The 16,837-nt window shown below is 42.1% G+C and overlaps 1 protein-coding gene across 1 annotated transcript in view; it reads left to right on the top strand.

Annotated features, from left to right (window-relative positions):
* The first annotated feature begins 313 nt into the window (after window positions 1-313).
* Window positions 314-16,837, top strand: part of RIOK1 (RIO kinase 1) — a 113,334-nt gene continuing 96,810 nt past the window's right edge. The window contains exons 1-2 of the mRNA XM_045758172.2: window positions 314-612; window positions 4,692-4,951. Of these exons, the coding sequence (XP_045614128.1) occupies window positions 569-612; window positions 4,692-4,951 (304 nt within the window). The 5' untranslated portion in view covers window positions 314-568. The remainder of the gene's footprint in view (window positions 613-4,691; window positions 4,952-16,837) is intronic.

Raw genomic sequence — 16,837 nt, 5'->3', positions numbered from 1 at the left:
AAGGGTATGAGGAAGCAGGAATTCATACAGTTGAGGAAGCTAACAGCAGTAGGGTGTTCTGGTTCGCAGAGGTCAATATTAAAGTCCCCTGCGATAATTAGGTGGTTTTTGTTCAGTCTGTTATCAAGTATTAGATTTCTAATATTAGATATGACAAATTAGATATGACAAAGAGTGCTCGGTAGACGGGACACCACGAGCGTTGCTCTCATCCTGTAACTACACTTAGGTAATTACACTCGGGTAATTACGTGTTCCCCAACATCTGACCCCTCACAACACGTGTCCCCCAACACCTGTCCGTTCACAACACGTGACCTGGAGCGCATCCGATCCCTCGCTAGTCGTCGCCCGTAAATCAACAACAACACGTGTCTGCAAGACCCGCTACTCTCGCAACACCTGCTGCCCCCACAACACCCGCTGCCCCCACAACACCCGCTGCCCCCACAACACCCGCTGCCCCCACAACACCCGCTGCCCCCACAACACCCGCTGCCCCCACAACACCCGCTGCCCCCACAACACCTGTTGTACAAGAGGATGCCATTGTAGCTCCCATTTGAATATGGAGTTTCACGACGGACAGTTCAGCGACGCTGACGAAGACTCGTAAGTGTTGTTCAAGGTTCATATTCCTCCTAGAGCTGCTCTAGTAGCAATACCGTGTGCTAGTAATACACTAGTTAATAGGTTGGGAAGGTAAGATAAGTAGGGTTCGAACCCTGGCCAATGGGTTTGAAAAGATGCCTCTAACCCTGTCTTGTCCTAACTAACTTTACCTAACCCTAACTAACCTTGCCTAGTCATAACTAACATTACCTAACCCAAACTAACCTTATCTAACCATGCCTAGCCCTAATTAACATTATCTAACCCAAACTAACCTTACATATCCCAAACTAACCTTGCCTAGCCCAAACTAACTTCGCCTAGCCCTAACTAGCCTTACGTAAAACAAACTAAATAAACTGTGTTGTGTACGATTTCGCTGTATCCCGTGTGATGTCACCCGAGATGAATGCCCTGTATGCACGAGTAGGCCATTGTACCCCTCTTTTATATTAGCACTACCTAATAAATTCCCTGTAACCTACCTTACCCCTATATTGTCAACCCATGTCTGTTATTTTTAAACAACGCTGTTTGTCGACCTAATTGTATTTTTGCTGTTTTTCTGCCATGTTCCCCCCTTTTTTTTATTTCTATTTTTTCTCAACACATTTTATACTTTAATCTCAATTAGTATTAAGTTTTAGTCTTTAATGTTTTTCCTGCCCGAAACGCTTTGCGTAATAGTGGCTTTAGGCATTGTATGTACTAGCTCTATAAATCTATCAATTTTTTTATCACCTCTTGTATGCATGTACTTTACCTGAATAAACATTTGAATTTTGAATTTATTATTGGAAGGATTGAGCTAGTATGTTAGTGACAGTATATGTGTACAAATTGAGAACCTTTGCCTAACCTTATGAAAAAAATCATAAGGGGCAAATGTGAGGGGGGGGGGACTTTGACAAGCCGTTGACTTCCTGTCCTCGTCGAGACCACTAAGAGTCTTGGTGTCCCTCAGGTAAATTCACGTAGCCCAAAGAGTGCTGATGTTGCTTCCCATTATCGAGGACAAGAAGCCTGTTGAACTTTCGAGGTGCCTCAAAGCCAGTTACTGTACTGACCTTTTCCCTGGCTGCAACCCGCAATGGTTACCTAACTCCAAGGTACCTATTTAATGCTAGGTGAACAGAGGCATCAGGCAATTCTGAATTAAACCTTGGTACTGTATTTCCATTGTTATTAAAGTAAATAAACTGTAGTGTTGCTAGAACTACTGACTCCATACTGTTATGTATGTATGTATATATATATATATATATATATATATATTATGTCGTACCTAGTAGCCAGAATGCACTTCTCGGCCTACTATGCAAGGCCCGATTTGCCTAATAAGCCAAGTTTTCCTGAATTAATATATTTTCTCAAATTTTTTTCTTATGAAATGATAAAGCTACCCATTTCATTATGTATGAGGTCAATTTTTTTTTATTGGAGTTAAAATTAACGTAGATATATGACCGAACCTAACCAACCCTACCTAACCTAACCTAACCTATCTTTATAGGTTAGGTTAGGTAGCCGAAAAAGTTACGTTAGGTTAGGCAGGTTAGGTAGTCGAAAAACAATTAATTCATAAAAACTTGGCTTATTAGGCAAATCGGGCCTTGTATAGTAGGCTGAGAAGTGCATTCTGGCTACTAGGTACGACATTATATATATATATAGAATAAATAAAATATATAATATATATATAAAATTGTATTGGCTTGACATCTTATCCTGATAGTTCCATTCCCTTCAAGAAAAATAACAAATGAATACATTAAATAGGTAATACTTAATGATGATAGGCATAGACTATTACAATTAAGGATTAATTTATATATAAATTAATCCTTAATTGTAATAGTCTATGCCTATAATCATTAAGTATTACCTTTTTAATGTATTCGTTTGTTAGTTCCATTCCCTTCAAGAAAAATATCAGGATAAGGTACCAAGCCAATGCAATTTTTTTTTTAGCTTTGTCTGTTTTGGATGAAGACCCACACTTGTATATTTGTGAATTTTATGTAAAGATTTACACCAAGTCATTTGAACTCTTCTGAGTGCTTTGGCAAGGTCTGAGTGTAATTACCTAAGTGTAGTTACAGGATGAGCTATGCTAGTGGTGGCCCATCTTCCCAGTGCTCTTTGTCATACAACACTTTGAAACTACTGATGGTTTTGGCCTCCACTACCTTCTCACTTAGCTTGTTACAACTGTCTACTACTCTGCATTGCAGCTAAATGGCTCCCAGAACTGAAGGGCAAGAGCTACGAGGAGAGGTTAGAAGCATTAAATATGCCAAACTAGAAGATAGAAGAAAAAGAGGTGATATGATCACTATGTACAAAATAGTAACGGGAATCAATAAAATTGATTGGGAAGAATTCCCGAGACCTGGAACTTCAAGAATAAGAGGTCATAGATTTAAAGTAACTAAACAAAGCTGCAGAAGAAAAATAAGAAAACTTGCTTTTGCAAAGAGAAGTAGACAGTTGGAACAAGTTAGGTGAGCTGGTGGAGGCTAAAACCGTTAGTAATTTCAAAGCGCTATATGATAGTGCTGGGAAAATGGGACACCAAGAGCGTAGCTCTCATCCTGTAACTACACTTGGGTAATTTTACTATACTCTGTTTGCAAAAAAGAACTTTCTAATACTTTTTTGGCACCTTTGTTTTCTTAGCTTGAATCTGTGTCCTCTTGTTCGTGAAGTTGCTGGTTTCAGGAATTCCTTTGTCAGTTTGGTAGATTCGTGCTAGTATTTTGTAAGTGGTGATCATATCGCCTCTTTTTCTTCTATCTTCTCGTAACTCATGTTTTCAGTTCTGGAAGCCATTTTGTAGCATGTCGTTGCACCTTTTCCAGTTTATTGATGTGCTTCCTGAGATTTAGGCACCATACAACTGCAGCATATTCAAATTTTGGTCTCAAAAGTCATAAACAGTTATTTAGTATTTCACCATCCATATAATTAAAAGCAAGTCTGAAGTTGGAGAGTGATGCATACGCTTCTCTCACAATGTTCGTGTTCCTCTGGCAATAGTTTACTACCCAAAACCACCCCAAGGTCTCGTTCTTTATTAGAGTTCTGTAATTCTTTTCTACATAATTTTTAAGTTGTGTGTGGTCTATTTTCTATGCCACATTCCATAACATGGCATTTATTCACATTAAATTCCATTTGCCTCTTGATGGTTCAAGCACTGCCTAGATCAATTTGAAGGGCATTATAATCATCTGTGTCTCCTATCTTCCCCAGTATCTTAGCATCTTCCACAAACATGTTCATATAATTCTATATTCTTTCTGGTAGGTCATTTATGTAGATGATTAACATTACTGGTGCAAGAACTGAACCTTGTTGTACTCCACTAGTAACACTCCTTCTGTCAGATACAGTGCATCTGATTACTGCCCTCATCTGTCTGTCAGTTAGAATATTTGTCATCCATGTCAGAAGTAATTACAGTACAGTACTATGATCACAGGAAACTAATTACAGGAAAATTTTTAAAATTACCATACTTGCAGTGATGATTAATGATAATCCGGGGAGCCGGTCGGCCGAGCGGACAGCATGCTGGACTTGTGATCCTGTGGTCCTGGGTTCGATCCCAGGTGCCGGCGAGAAACAATGGGCAGAGTTTCTTTCACCCTATGCCCCTGTTACCTAGCAGTAAAATAGGTACCTGGGTGTTAGTCAGCTGTCACGGGCTGCTTCCTGGGGGTGGAGGCCTGGTCGAGGACCGAGCTGTGGGGACACTAAAGCCCCAAAATCATCTCGCGATAACCTCAAGATAATCAACTAATACTGTACTATGTTAAGAAATACTGAACTATTGTATGCTATAATTTTTTGTTTACTCAACTAAATGTTCATGTGGTCATTGAAGCCCGACTGAGAAGTGAAGCTAGCTGATCATGTGCAAGTTTGCGAAATTGAGAAATTTGCAGGATTCACTTGGCAATGTCCACCAGAAATTAATTTAAATGGTAGATTATATTTTGGCTTGTGGCTTAAAAGTTTACTAAATATTTACTTTATAAACATTATTTGTGTATTGATTATTTGTGTATTTTCAGTGAAAGCTCACGTCAGCCATGCCGAACGCTTCCTAATATGTTGATCCCTGAGCTTGAAGAGAACTGGGATATGAGTGATGGAGAAGCCTCACGAATACAACAACAACAACAAGAGCAACAGCAGCAGCAACAGCAGCAGCAACAAGAAAACATAAAAAATATATCCCCAGTACACCAAGACTCATTTGAGGAAAACGATTATGAGGATTCTGATTATGATTATGAGGAGGATGCATACTGCATTGATGAAGACAGTAAAGGTACTATGAAGGACATTGCCATTAATAGGGGACCACAATATTTATATACAGTACTTCACTGGATTTATTTAATGTGGATATTGCTACTTCTGAGTTCTAAATTTTGTTCAAATAGTATTCACTATATTGATGTCTCTTTGTGAATTACAGTGCTGGTTAATAAGTTTTCTTTTATAGTTTAACCCTTATCATGCTAGGGGAATAATATCCTTTCTTCCCCACAGGCGCATGTAATTTTGAAAAAAAAAAAATATTTTTTCTTCCTAACCTGTTAATTTGTGTTCACTGATCACAGGAAAAATAATAAAAAAATCGTAAGTGGCATATATTGCCCGCCATAGGGCGTGGAAGTCTGGCAAATTATAGGCGCTGACTCAGCGTGCGTCCCAGGCGGTCTGTTGCTCGCCAGCTGTCAGGCCGGAGTTGCTACAAAGAGATAATTACCTAATTATTTCAATGTCTCTGATTGATTTTTCATAGTTTTTTTGCTGTAATATTATTCAATAGTGTGTAGTTTGATATATTTATATAATAAAATGAGTGAATCATTGCTGTACTAAAAAATATGGTGTGCATATTGTTGATTCAATTATGTTCATCAATCAGTGAACAAATACTTTGTCGGTTATTACATTATAAGCACAGGTTATATATAAGTATCTGCATGTTTTGTTCACTATAACGAACCACTAAGTAGCTATTATGAGTCAAAAAGTAACGAGGAGTGACCGCCGTGTACCAGCCAGCCAATCCCGCCCTCCCTCCAGTCATCTGACTCACCCACATTCTCCTCCCACAATAATGTTTTTGCTATAATTCACTATATACAGACGTTATATATAAATATCTACATGTTTTGTTCACCATAACTGTACATCTAAGCTTGTATGGCGAGTAAAGTCACAAAGACGTAGGACCTCACACAGTCAGCTGATGGCTGCCGCCCTCAAGGCCAGACGCACTAATATTTCTCCTCCAACAATACTGTGTGGTGTTATTACGCTATATACACACATTATATATAAATATCTACCTGTTTTATTCACCATACTTGTACAAATAAACTGGTATGGTGCCCAAAGACTATCGTGGTAACCAGTAAACAACACCGTCGTCTGCACGGTGGTGTCGTGCAGACGACGCCACCGCTCTCACCAAAATGGCGACTCCAAACCTTCTCTTGCTGTTTATACCCTCTATACACACGTTATATATAAGTATCTACATTTGTGTTCACCATAGCGAACCACTAAGCTGGTATGGTGAGTGCAGTCAATAAAAGGTGGCCACACACAGTCAGAAGACATCGCCACCACCCTCCCTCCCACAGCATTACTCCTCCCTCCACGGCGCACAGCGCTAAATATCACCACAATCCTGCTATTATCAGAACCCTGGTCAGTTTTATCATAGTCAGGGGTCTTCTGTAATAATATCATCGCTACATAATAGCATGAACAAGTATATTTTGGCATTTTTAGGCGATGCTGTGGTCACAAGCTGAACAGCAGTGCTGTTGGCTCATGCTGCGTGCATCAGGCTTGGTTGCTCACTCAATACTGAGGCCAATAACACCCGGGAGTTTGGCCCACGATTTTTAAAAAAAATGGCGTCTGTTTACAAGAGCCCTGATGAAGGTGTGGCGAACCCTGTGTATCCGCGGGCTGTTTAAATCTTGCGTAGTACTCCAACACGTCATATGACGTGATGCGCACTTTAAGGGTTAATCATTCAGTACTCTACCTTGAGGTTACCTTGAGATGGTTTTAGGGCTTAGCATCCCTGCGGCTTGGTCCTCGACCAGGCCTCCTGGTGTATCCTCTATATCCTGGCCTTCTCTATACTGACAACCTTTGATGTCTTGTTAAAATAGGCTGTGTTTCCTTATAATTTTTTAAATACATTAATAATAATGTTTAAGAAAGTATATGCATTAGTTACATTGCAATGTATTCATTCATGGTAAATCATTACAATATTTTCTTGAAGGACTTGAGTAACTCCCAGAGCTAAACACTGGGTCCAGCCAGTCTTTAGGGAAATGTACCATGCCTCTGAGATTCACCCTCGCTTTCCATACTTGCCTGAAGCAAGCTAGAACCTGAATCTATATCTGAGACTAGGGGACCAGATGTGAACCAAAAACCGAGAAAGTTATCCACCAGAAAGCATAGGCTTTAAAGAAAAAACTATGCAATCTTGAGGTTATCTTGAGTTGATTTCGGGGCTTTAGTGTCCCCGCGGCCCGGTCCTCGACCAGTCCTCCACCCCCAGGAAGCAGCCTGTGACAGCTGACTAACTCCCAGGTACCTATTTACTGCTAGGTAACAGGGGCATCAGGGTGAAAGAAACTCTGCCCATCATTTTTGGCCGGCACCCGGGATCGAACCCGGGACCACAGGATCACGTGTCCAGCGTGCTGTCCACTCAGCCGGCCAGCCCCCCTAGAGGCCGGCCGGCCAGCTGGCTGCTAAAAGAAAAGTTGATACAGTACCCTGAAGTAAAAAAAAAAAAAAAAAAAAAAAAAAACAATTGTTGTGGTGGTGTAATTACCTAAGTAGTTACATGATGAGAGCTACACTCGTGGTGTTCCATCTTCCCAGCACTCTTTGTCATATAATGCTTTGAAATTCTTGACAGTTTTGGCCTACACCACCTTCTTGCCTAACTTATTCCAACCGTCTACCACTCTGTTTGCAAAAGTGAATTTTCTTATATTTCTTCGGCAGCTTTGTTTAGTTAGTTTAAATCTATGACCTCTTATTCTTGAAGTTCCAGGTCTCGGGAATTCTGCCCTATCAATTTTATCGATTCCCGTTAGTATTTTGAACGTAGTGATCATGTCGACTCTTTTCCTTCTGTCTTTTAGTTTTGGCATATTTAACCCTTGTGTTGCTAAGGGCTATTTGGCCATTGTCACCCACAGGTGCATAACAAAAAAAAAAAGTCTTTTATACCTGTTAAATTGTGTTCTCTGATCATGGGAAAAATAAAAAAAAAATTTTTATTCGCTATATACAGACATTATATATATGTATCTGCATGTTTTGTTTACCATAGCGAACAACTAAGCTGCTATAGTGAGTCCAGACAGTAAAAGGTGGTCACACAGAGTCAGCAGACAATGCTACCTCCCTCCCCACCAAGATTTCTCCTCGCACTACAGCGCTAATTTTCTCAACAATCGTGCTATTATCAGAATCCTGGTCACTTTTATCACAACCTGGGTCTTCTGTAATACTATCATCGCTAAATAATAGCATGAACATATATATTATGGCATTTTTAGGTGATGCTGTGATCACAAGCTGAACAGCAGTGCTGTGAGCTCCTGCTACGTGTGCCAGCTTTGGTGACTCGCTCACTACTGAGGACTTCACACCCGGGAATGTGCCCCACGATTTTTAAAAATAATGGCATCTGTTTACAAGAGCCCTGATGAAGGTGGGGTGAACCCAGTGTATCTGCGGGCTGTTTAAATCTTGCGCAGTACTCCAACACGTCATGTGACGTGATGCGCAATTTATAGCAAGTTACTCAACACTTCATATGATGTGATGCACAGTTTAAGGGTTAATGCCTCTGACCTCTCTTTGTAGCTCTTGTCCTTCAGTTCTGCGAGCCATTTAGTTGCATGTCTTTGCACCTTTTACAGTTTGTTGATGTGCTTCTAAACTCTTTCGTTCTCCAGGGATGGAGTCGACGTCCACAAATAACTCTGCGGATGTCCGGCGGGTACGCATGTGGCGTCCAAAATTTAAATATTTGTTAAAATTCCATTTTTTAGCTGATCATTATGGGACTAGTTTTAAAATGAGTGCTGTTAGATTGCGAACAATTTGATACCAGAAAGAATGATGTAGCATGAAAATTGAGGCGAGACAACTGAACAGAGTATGTATACACATTATAGTGTCTGTGTGCGGATGGGTTACCTTGAGGTGCTTCTGGTGCTTAGCGTCCCTGTGGCCTGGTCGTCGACCAGACCTCCTGGTTGCTGGACTGATCAACCAGGCTGCTGGACGCGGCTGCTCGCAACCTGACGTATGAGTCACAGCCTGGTTGATCAGGTATCCTGATTGGGTGCTTGCTCACAGGTAATGCTCGGCCGATTTTCGGGTTTGCTGTGGGTGGCACGCTGGGCTTTTTAACATTACATGCATATATATATTCCTTTAGAGAAGTCTATTGTGAACAGTTTGATACCAAAATGAACGATGTAACACGGAAATTGACGTGAGAAACTGAAGAGTGTACACATTTTAGTGCGGGTATTGTGGGTGTAGAGTTAGGTGCTCGATCACGGGTAAGGCACATCCGAATTTTGGGTTTGCTGCAGGTGGGATGCTAGGCCATTTTGACCTTATATGCATATATCCCTTTAGAGAATTCTATTGCGAACAATTTGATACTAAAATGAATGACGTAACATGAAATTTAATGTTATCAAACTAAAAAGCGTATACATATTTGTGTGCGGATGTACCAACTGGTGCTCGATCATGGGTGACTTGGCCGACTTTCGGCTTTGTTGGGGATGGGTGGGTGGGGGGGGCTGGGTGGGTGGGGGGGCTGGGGTTTTGGACCTTGTATGCATATACCTCTGTAGGGAATTCTATTGTTAACAAATTAATACCAAAATGAACGATGTAGCACGAGAACTGAGGTGAGAAAACCGAAAAGAGTAAACACATTTTAGGGCATTGCATGCTCACAGGTAACTCTCACCCGATTTTTGGGTTTTGTGCGGGTGGCACGCCTGGCTTTTGGGCCTTGTATGCATATACCCCTATAGGAAATTATATTGCGAAGAATTTGATACAAAAATGAACGACAGACAATGAAAATTAAGGTGAGAAAACTGAAAGAAGTGTACACATTTTAGTCTGGCCGCGCGCTCGTGCGAAACACTTAGCCCACCTTGGGGTAGGCTGGGGTGCGCACACTGGGAACGTGAAAGTGTTAAGATATTCAACATCATACAACCGCTGCATATTCCAGCTTTGGTCTAACAAAAGTTGTGAACAATTTCTTTAGTATTTTGCTATCCATGTATTTAAAGCAGTTCTGAAGTTAGAAAGTGTAGCATAAACTCCTTGCACGATGTTCTTCATGTGGTCCTTGGGTGATAGTTTTCTATATAGAACCATCCCTAGATCTCTCTTTATCAGAATTCTTTAAAGATTTCTCACACAATTTATTGATTGTGTGGGTTCCACATTCAATAAAATGGCATTAATTCACATTAAATTCCATTTGGCAAGTGGTGCTCCATACACTTACTTTGTAAACACCACAATGTGCCCGACTGTCACCAGGTGACAGCTCAGGTCACCCAGGGTTCTGATCAGCCTGCCACCTTATTCACTTGTTATGAAGGGCATGGTTCCTCTGACAGGGACCATTCTTTGCTTCACATTTAACCCTTAGGCAGCGGTTATGTTAATTCACTGGGTAAAGGGGTTCGTGTCACTTGATGATTTAAACAATTAATGTTTGGGTTCTACACGTGTGATGCAAATAGGGCTATATTAGGTCTATGTGGATGTAATGGAGTTTGCCTTGATCCTTGAAAAAATCCTGCTCTCATTAGTTACTAATAAATGCTTTACTCATTAGTTATTTACTAGATGAATGCAGTTATTGTCATATGATGATTTATACAGTACAGTGGTACCTTGGATTACGAACGTCCCTGTTTACAAATTTTTCGGAATACTAGCAGGATTTGCTCAGAAAATTTACATTGGAATACGAGCGTTTCCTCGGAATGCGAGGGTGTTGATACGCATACAGGCTGACCTAGCGTGTGGTGGCACGGCGATCGCCCCTCAGTTTACCAATGCCTATCCCGCCTGAATTCTTCGCAAGGATTTACTGTTTCTTTTCGGATTTTTTGGTATTTGAGCATAACATTTATTATATATCTCACCATGGGTCCCAAGAAAGCCAGTGGTAAGGATCAAACCAAGAAATCGCATGTGAGGATGACAATGGAGGAAAAACAAGAGATCATTCAGAAGCATGGAAAGTGGTGCACGCGTTGTTGAACTTTGTAGGCAGTACAACAAATCCATGTCAACGATATGCACTATACTTGCCAAGAAAAAGGACATTATGAGTGCTAATGTGGCAAAAGGCGCAAGAACAATCACGAAACAAAAGCCATAAATACTTGAGGGTGTGGAAAAGTTGTCATTAATTTGGATACACAACAAAGAGTTAAAGGGTGATAGTGTTTCAGAGGCCATCATTTGTGAGAAAGCCAGGGTATTGCACGAAGACCTTGTAAAGAAAACCCCTGGAACGAGTGCAGATATGATAGACTTTGAGACAAGCAGGGGATGGTTTGAAAAATTTAGAAAAAATGGTATTCATAGTGTTGTGATGCATGGGGAGGCCGCCAGCTCAGTGAAACCAGCGGCTCAAAGATTTATTGAAGAATTTAAAGAGTTTGCAGAGGCTGAGGGATACCTACTGCAACAAGTGTTTAATTGTAATGAGACAGGACTGTTCTGGAAAAGATTGCCTAAGAGGACATACATTACCAAGGAGGAAAAATCCTTGCTCGGACACAAGCCTATGAAAGATAGGTTTACGCTTGTGCTGTGTTCAAATGCGAATGGCGATTTGAAAATTAAACCCTTGCTTGTGTATCATTCTGAAAATCCAAGGGGTTTCAAACAGTATAAAGTGCAGAAATACCAAATGTGTGTGTGATATGGAGGGCTAATAATAAGGCATGGGTGACTAGGATTTTTTTTTTCGGAGTAGGTGAATGAAGTGGTGTGCCCTGCCATAGAAAAATATCTGCAGGAGAAACATTTGCCACTCAAAGTCCTGCTTCTCCTCGACAATGCTCCTGCTCATCCTCCAGGCTAAGATGATGAATTGTTGCGCAGATACAATAAATTTCTCACAGTAAAGTTTGTTCCTCCTAACACCACCCATCTAATTCAGCCTATGGACTAGAAAATCATAGTGAATTTTAAGAAACTTTATGAAGGGCACTTTTCCGGAAATGTTTTGAAGTGACTGAAGCCACAAAACTCATCCTCAAAGAGTTCTGGAAATACCATTTTAACATTTGTAGTGCTTTAAAACTCGTTGACAAAGCCTGGCAAGATGTGACTCAAAGAACCCTGATCTCTGGCTTGAGAAAATTGTGGCCTGAATGTGTGACAGAACTAGACTTTGAGGGGGTTTGAGCCTGTAAATGTGCCTATTGTTGAGGAAATTGTTACTCTGGGCCGGCAAATGGGCTTGGAATTGGATGGTGATGATGTGGAGGAGTTGGTGGAAGAACACAACGAAGAACTAACCACCAAAGAACTCCAAGCCCTTCAAAAGGAACAGCAAGAAGACCCAGCTGAGGATGTTTCTCCAGTGGAGGAGGATGAGGCAGCAGCGAGTGTGTCCCTTCCGCAACCATTAGGAAGTGGTGTCAGATGTGGGAAGAAATGCAAACTTTTATTGAAACGACTCGCCCAGAGAAAGCTGTAGTAGGCTGTTGCATTAATCTTTTCAATGTCAATGTGATGCCTCACTACAGAGACATCTTGCGAAGAAGGGAAAAACAATCATCAATGGACCGCTTTGCTGTGAGAAAATCGAGCAGTGAGCCACAACCAGGACCTAGTGGTATGCAGGCAAAACGTGCCAGAGAATGCACTCCAGAGAGGTCCTCACTGTCTGATGTTATAATAGAAGGGGACTCCCCTTCCAAACAGTAACCCCCTCCTCCTCTCCATCTTCCATATGCTAACAGCAGTCATCAGCAAGGGCAAGTAATAACTTGAACATATTTTTGTAGTGTATATTTCGATTAATTAGGTATAAAATTTAGTTTGAAGTGAGGTTTTTGGGTAGTCAGGAACGGATTAATTCATTTCCCATTATTTTTTTACGGGGAAATTAGCTTCGGTTTACGAGTTTTCGGATTACGAGCTTTTGGATGACGAGCTGTCTCCAGGAACGGATTAACCACTTAATTGCGCCAACCGAGTATTCTCAGTCGGAGGGAAACTGCACCAACCGAGAAAACTATTTTTGATTTTTCAGTACCAATTCTAAATGTGTACAAGGTTGGTTGTGTACAAAATGGACTCTTAGGACCTCCAGTGAGAGGCAGCCATCTTGGAAAAAATTCCCAGAATGCCCTAGGGCTGCTGGCTGAGTTAGTACTGAATGAGCAACCATGGGTGGCGCATGCGCCTCTGGCTCCCAAACACCTGTCCGACGCGGTGTTGAAAGATAATGCTATGTCGGTGAAATTCAAATCTTATTGTTTGAAGAACATAAGGGTCATAATATTGGTGAAGCCAGGCGCAATAAGGACCTAACACACAGGTTGGATGCAAGTGATACAGCACCTATGAGGACAATACAGCGAGCGTATCCAGTTGTAGCTCTGAGTGTCGCCCTTGCAATCCTATGCTATCTCCAATTTATTCAGATGATACATAGATGAATCGTTTTCTGAGTTCAGTGATGATGCATCTGATACAAGTAGCATAGATGAATAGTGTTAGTGGCTTCCATGGTGGTGTTTTCCATAGATATTTTAAAAAATACCTGAATCTCTTCCTGACTGACGGACACTCTTTGAGGCAAGCTGAATCTCTTCCTGTGTGGGACTATACAAAGCGATCTTTTCAAGACTACCTTACAAATTGATCTTTTCCTATAATCTTTTCAATACTACCTTATGCTTTACAAGCTTGGCTACATACAACCTACAAGTACTAAAGCCAAGGGTGTACGTGAGTGCGTTATTTGCAAGCACGCAGAATGAAGAAACAGGAAGCGAAAATTTATCTGTACCTGGTGCACTGAAAGCAAAGTCGCGCTGTGTACCATGGACTACTTCGTTGATTATTACTCGCTTCCGAAGTACTGAGTGTGTAATACAGTGTTACTGTGTAAATAGTGTGTGAAACTGTACATATTGTAATTTTAGTGAATTTTTAACAGGTAATATTGCGACTATAAACATTGTGGACACATTACTGACACATGTATCACAGTTCCATGGAACATTATAAACGTCCTACTGTATACATATTGTAATAAAGGGCACAAATATGCATCATATACGATAAGAAAAACAAATAAGACTGCATTGGAAGTACATAAAATAAATGATTGAAAATATATTTGTGGCAACACCCGGTGCTTGAATGGCCCGCACGACCGCGTCTGGGCGATTCACGCACGGGCGACCAGGCCCTGATGACGTCACAGCACACCTTGTCCACGTCCCCACAGCCAAAATAAGTGGAATTTGGTATTTTTACATAGACATGTTCAGGGAAGGGAATTTATCGTTTTACGAAAAAAGAAAATTTTTTGGGAACATTTTATTTCATGCGCACAGGGGGAATTTCACAATAAACTTGGCGCAGCACGGTGATTAAACTCTTAAACTGAGGTACCCCTGTATAATTATTGCCTGGGTTTTACCTGGATTATACAAATAAGGATATAGTTAGTCTATGTGATGTAATGGTGTTTACCTTGATCCTTGAAAAAAATATCCTGCACTCCATAATTACTACTAAATCCTGTTACTCATTAGTTACTAGGTGAATGCAGTTATCGTCATGTGACGATTATCATCTGTGGGTGCACGTTGGTGGCTTACGCCTTTGTTTCAATCTATACTCTCACCCATATGGTGCCAATTAGGCCATGTGTCATCACCTAGAGCCCAACACCATTGAATATTATGTTGATATCCTTTTCACTACTCTATATACTTGCAGTGGAGTATACCAGATAAACCAAGCATCAATTAAAACATTATCACATACTCTTATAAATAAAGAGAAACAAGTGGTGCAAGATGGAGGCACTGGTCACTTTGACTTTAGTTTAGTCTGCATCCCGTCTTCCTTCCCAGGTTGGTATGGTTTACCATGCTTCCGGCTTCTAAACATCTGAGGGTTTCAGAGTCGGGGCCGGGTTTAGCTGGGGATGAGGCTAGAGTGGCTTCGGGGGCTGCCCTTTCTGATGCTGGCGCGGAGGTTGTTGAGCCCATCTTTCCCGCTGAGGCTTCTGAAACAATCCAGCAGACTGGTTGTTCGAGCAGCTGTGTGGGAGCTTGAACTTTGCTATGCTTATGAGCAGTCACAATAACGTGGCTGAAAAATGTTGAATAATAATCTTTCCTGCCCCTACTCTACACAGGCGCTGTCTTGTCGAATCATCTGCTCTGATACACAACATACCCAACATGAACCCGAGTCCTGGCTTTGTTGCTGTTGACTCTTCGCTTTCACAGTATATACTCAAGTGTTCTAAACTTTCTAACAAACGTGATCTAACATAAGCCTACCCCTTCCTTTTGTCTTTCTTCTTTTTCTTTCCCTTGTTTTCTCGATCCCGTTTTCTTTACGATCCCTTTCTTACTCCTATTATTACCCCCATTTATTACACCTTACCTTCCGTTCCTGTTGCCTTGCCGTTTTTTCCTCTTAAGATTTCCTTCTCACCTTTCTCTTGCCTATTTATTGCCATTGCCTCCTTCCTCCCATCACAATCGACTTGATAATGGTCCAGGACTGACCGAAACGTCGTCGTCTCTTCACTTTCTAGGGTGTTGTTTAGTCAACACTTTGCTATGCATGTTTATCCGCTGGACAGGGTTTGGTTTAGGCGGCTGTTCTGGTATCTTCGGAGCAGCCCCTTTCGCCGCTCTCGCAATCGCTGGGTTCGACCCCCGGTGTCCCTGAGCCACTTGCTGCATCACTGGTTTCCTCCTCAGGGTTTTCGGGGTTCTGTGCCATGGTGCCTTCCTTCCTCCCTCGCTTGATGTGTTCATTGATGCCTCGTCTGTCAGCTGGGGCTTTGTGACCAGTCTGGCCAGGGGCGTTGGCGGCTGTCCATGCGTCGGGCGCATGGACAAACTCCGCATAGTGCGGAGTTTGTGGCTGGTGCAGTAGAGTATTCGGGTTCCTTGGGGCTCGGTGATCCAGCTCCATTCAGACTGCTCCACTGTGGTTCATTGTCTCAACCGGTGGTGGGGGTGGGGGAGGTTCTCTTCTGTTTCTGACTTTTTTGGGCTGGTCGCTTTGGGCAGCTCTTCTGCCGAGTTGTCAGGGTTTAGTTCTCCGTGCTGTTCACGTTCAGGGAATGTCCAATGTCATGGCAGATGGCCTGTTGCGCTTCATTCCTCTTTGCACAGAGTGTACGGTTGACGCCACTTCCTATCTTTTTGCTTTGCTGGATGTAAGGGCGCCTGAAGGTGGACCTTTTCGCGTCGGCATGGTCTCGGTGTCTCCAATTGAATGTGATGTCATTCTGTGACTGCGAGGCTCTTGTGGTGGATGCTTTTCGGCAGGACTGGTTGAGGTTGCTCCTGTACCTCTTTCCCCCGGTCCAGCTGATGCTCTGGGTTGTTGTTCTGGCTCCATGGTGGCCGCCCCAGCCTTGGTTTGAGGCGCTGTTTGCTGTGTCCGAACTAGGGCATTTTTCCGTGGCTCCGCCTCTTTTCAGCAGGCGAGGTACTGTCTGCTGAAGATTGTACCTCACTCTTCAGGTAGAGATAATCTTCCTGTACCTCTTTATACATATTTTCCCCAGTCCGGCTGTTGCTCCAGGTCCTTTCCTGCTTGGAATTTTATTAGGATTCAGACTCAGCTCAGGTCTTTGAACCAGGAAGGACTTTGGACCTTCTTTGGGATTTGGAGCTTCTTTTCTGGGAAGAATAAGATGGCAGACTTATGAAGCGGTCCAGTAGTGGTGGATGCTTGGTTGGTTAGACTGGGGGTGCATCACGTGTTGTGCACATATTGTCTGGTGGCGGCTTTACGCCACTACCGGCAGGCCACTGGTTTGATGAAAGTGGACGCTCTTTGGGTTGATCCGGTTTTCCTGGTTCCCTGT

This window comes from Procambarus clarkii, chromosome 58, assembly GCF_040958095.1.
Source record: "Procambarus clarkii isolate CNS0578487 chromosome 58, FALCON_Pclarkii_2.0, whole genome shotgun sequence".
Classification (NCBI taxonomy): Eukaryota; Metazoa; Arthropoda; class Malacostraca; order Decapoda; family Cambaridae; genus Procambarus; species Procambarus clarkii.
This window is presented reverse-complemented; position numbering and strand designations above follow the sequence as displayed.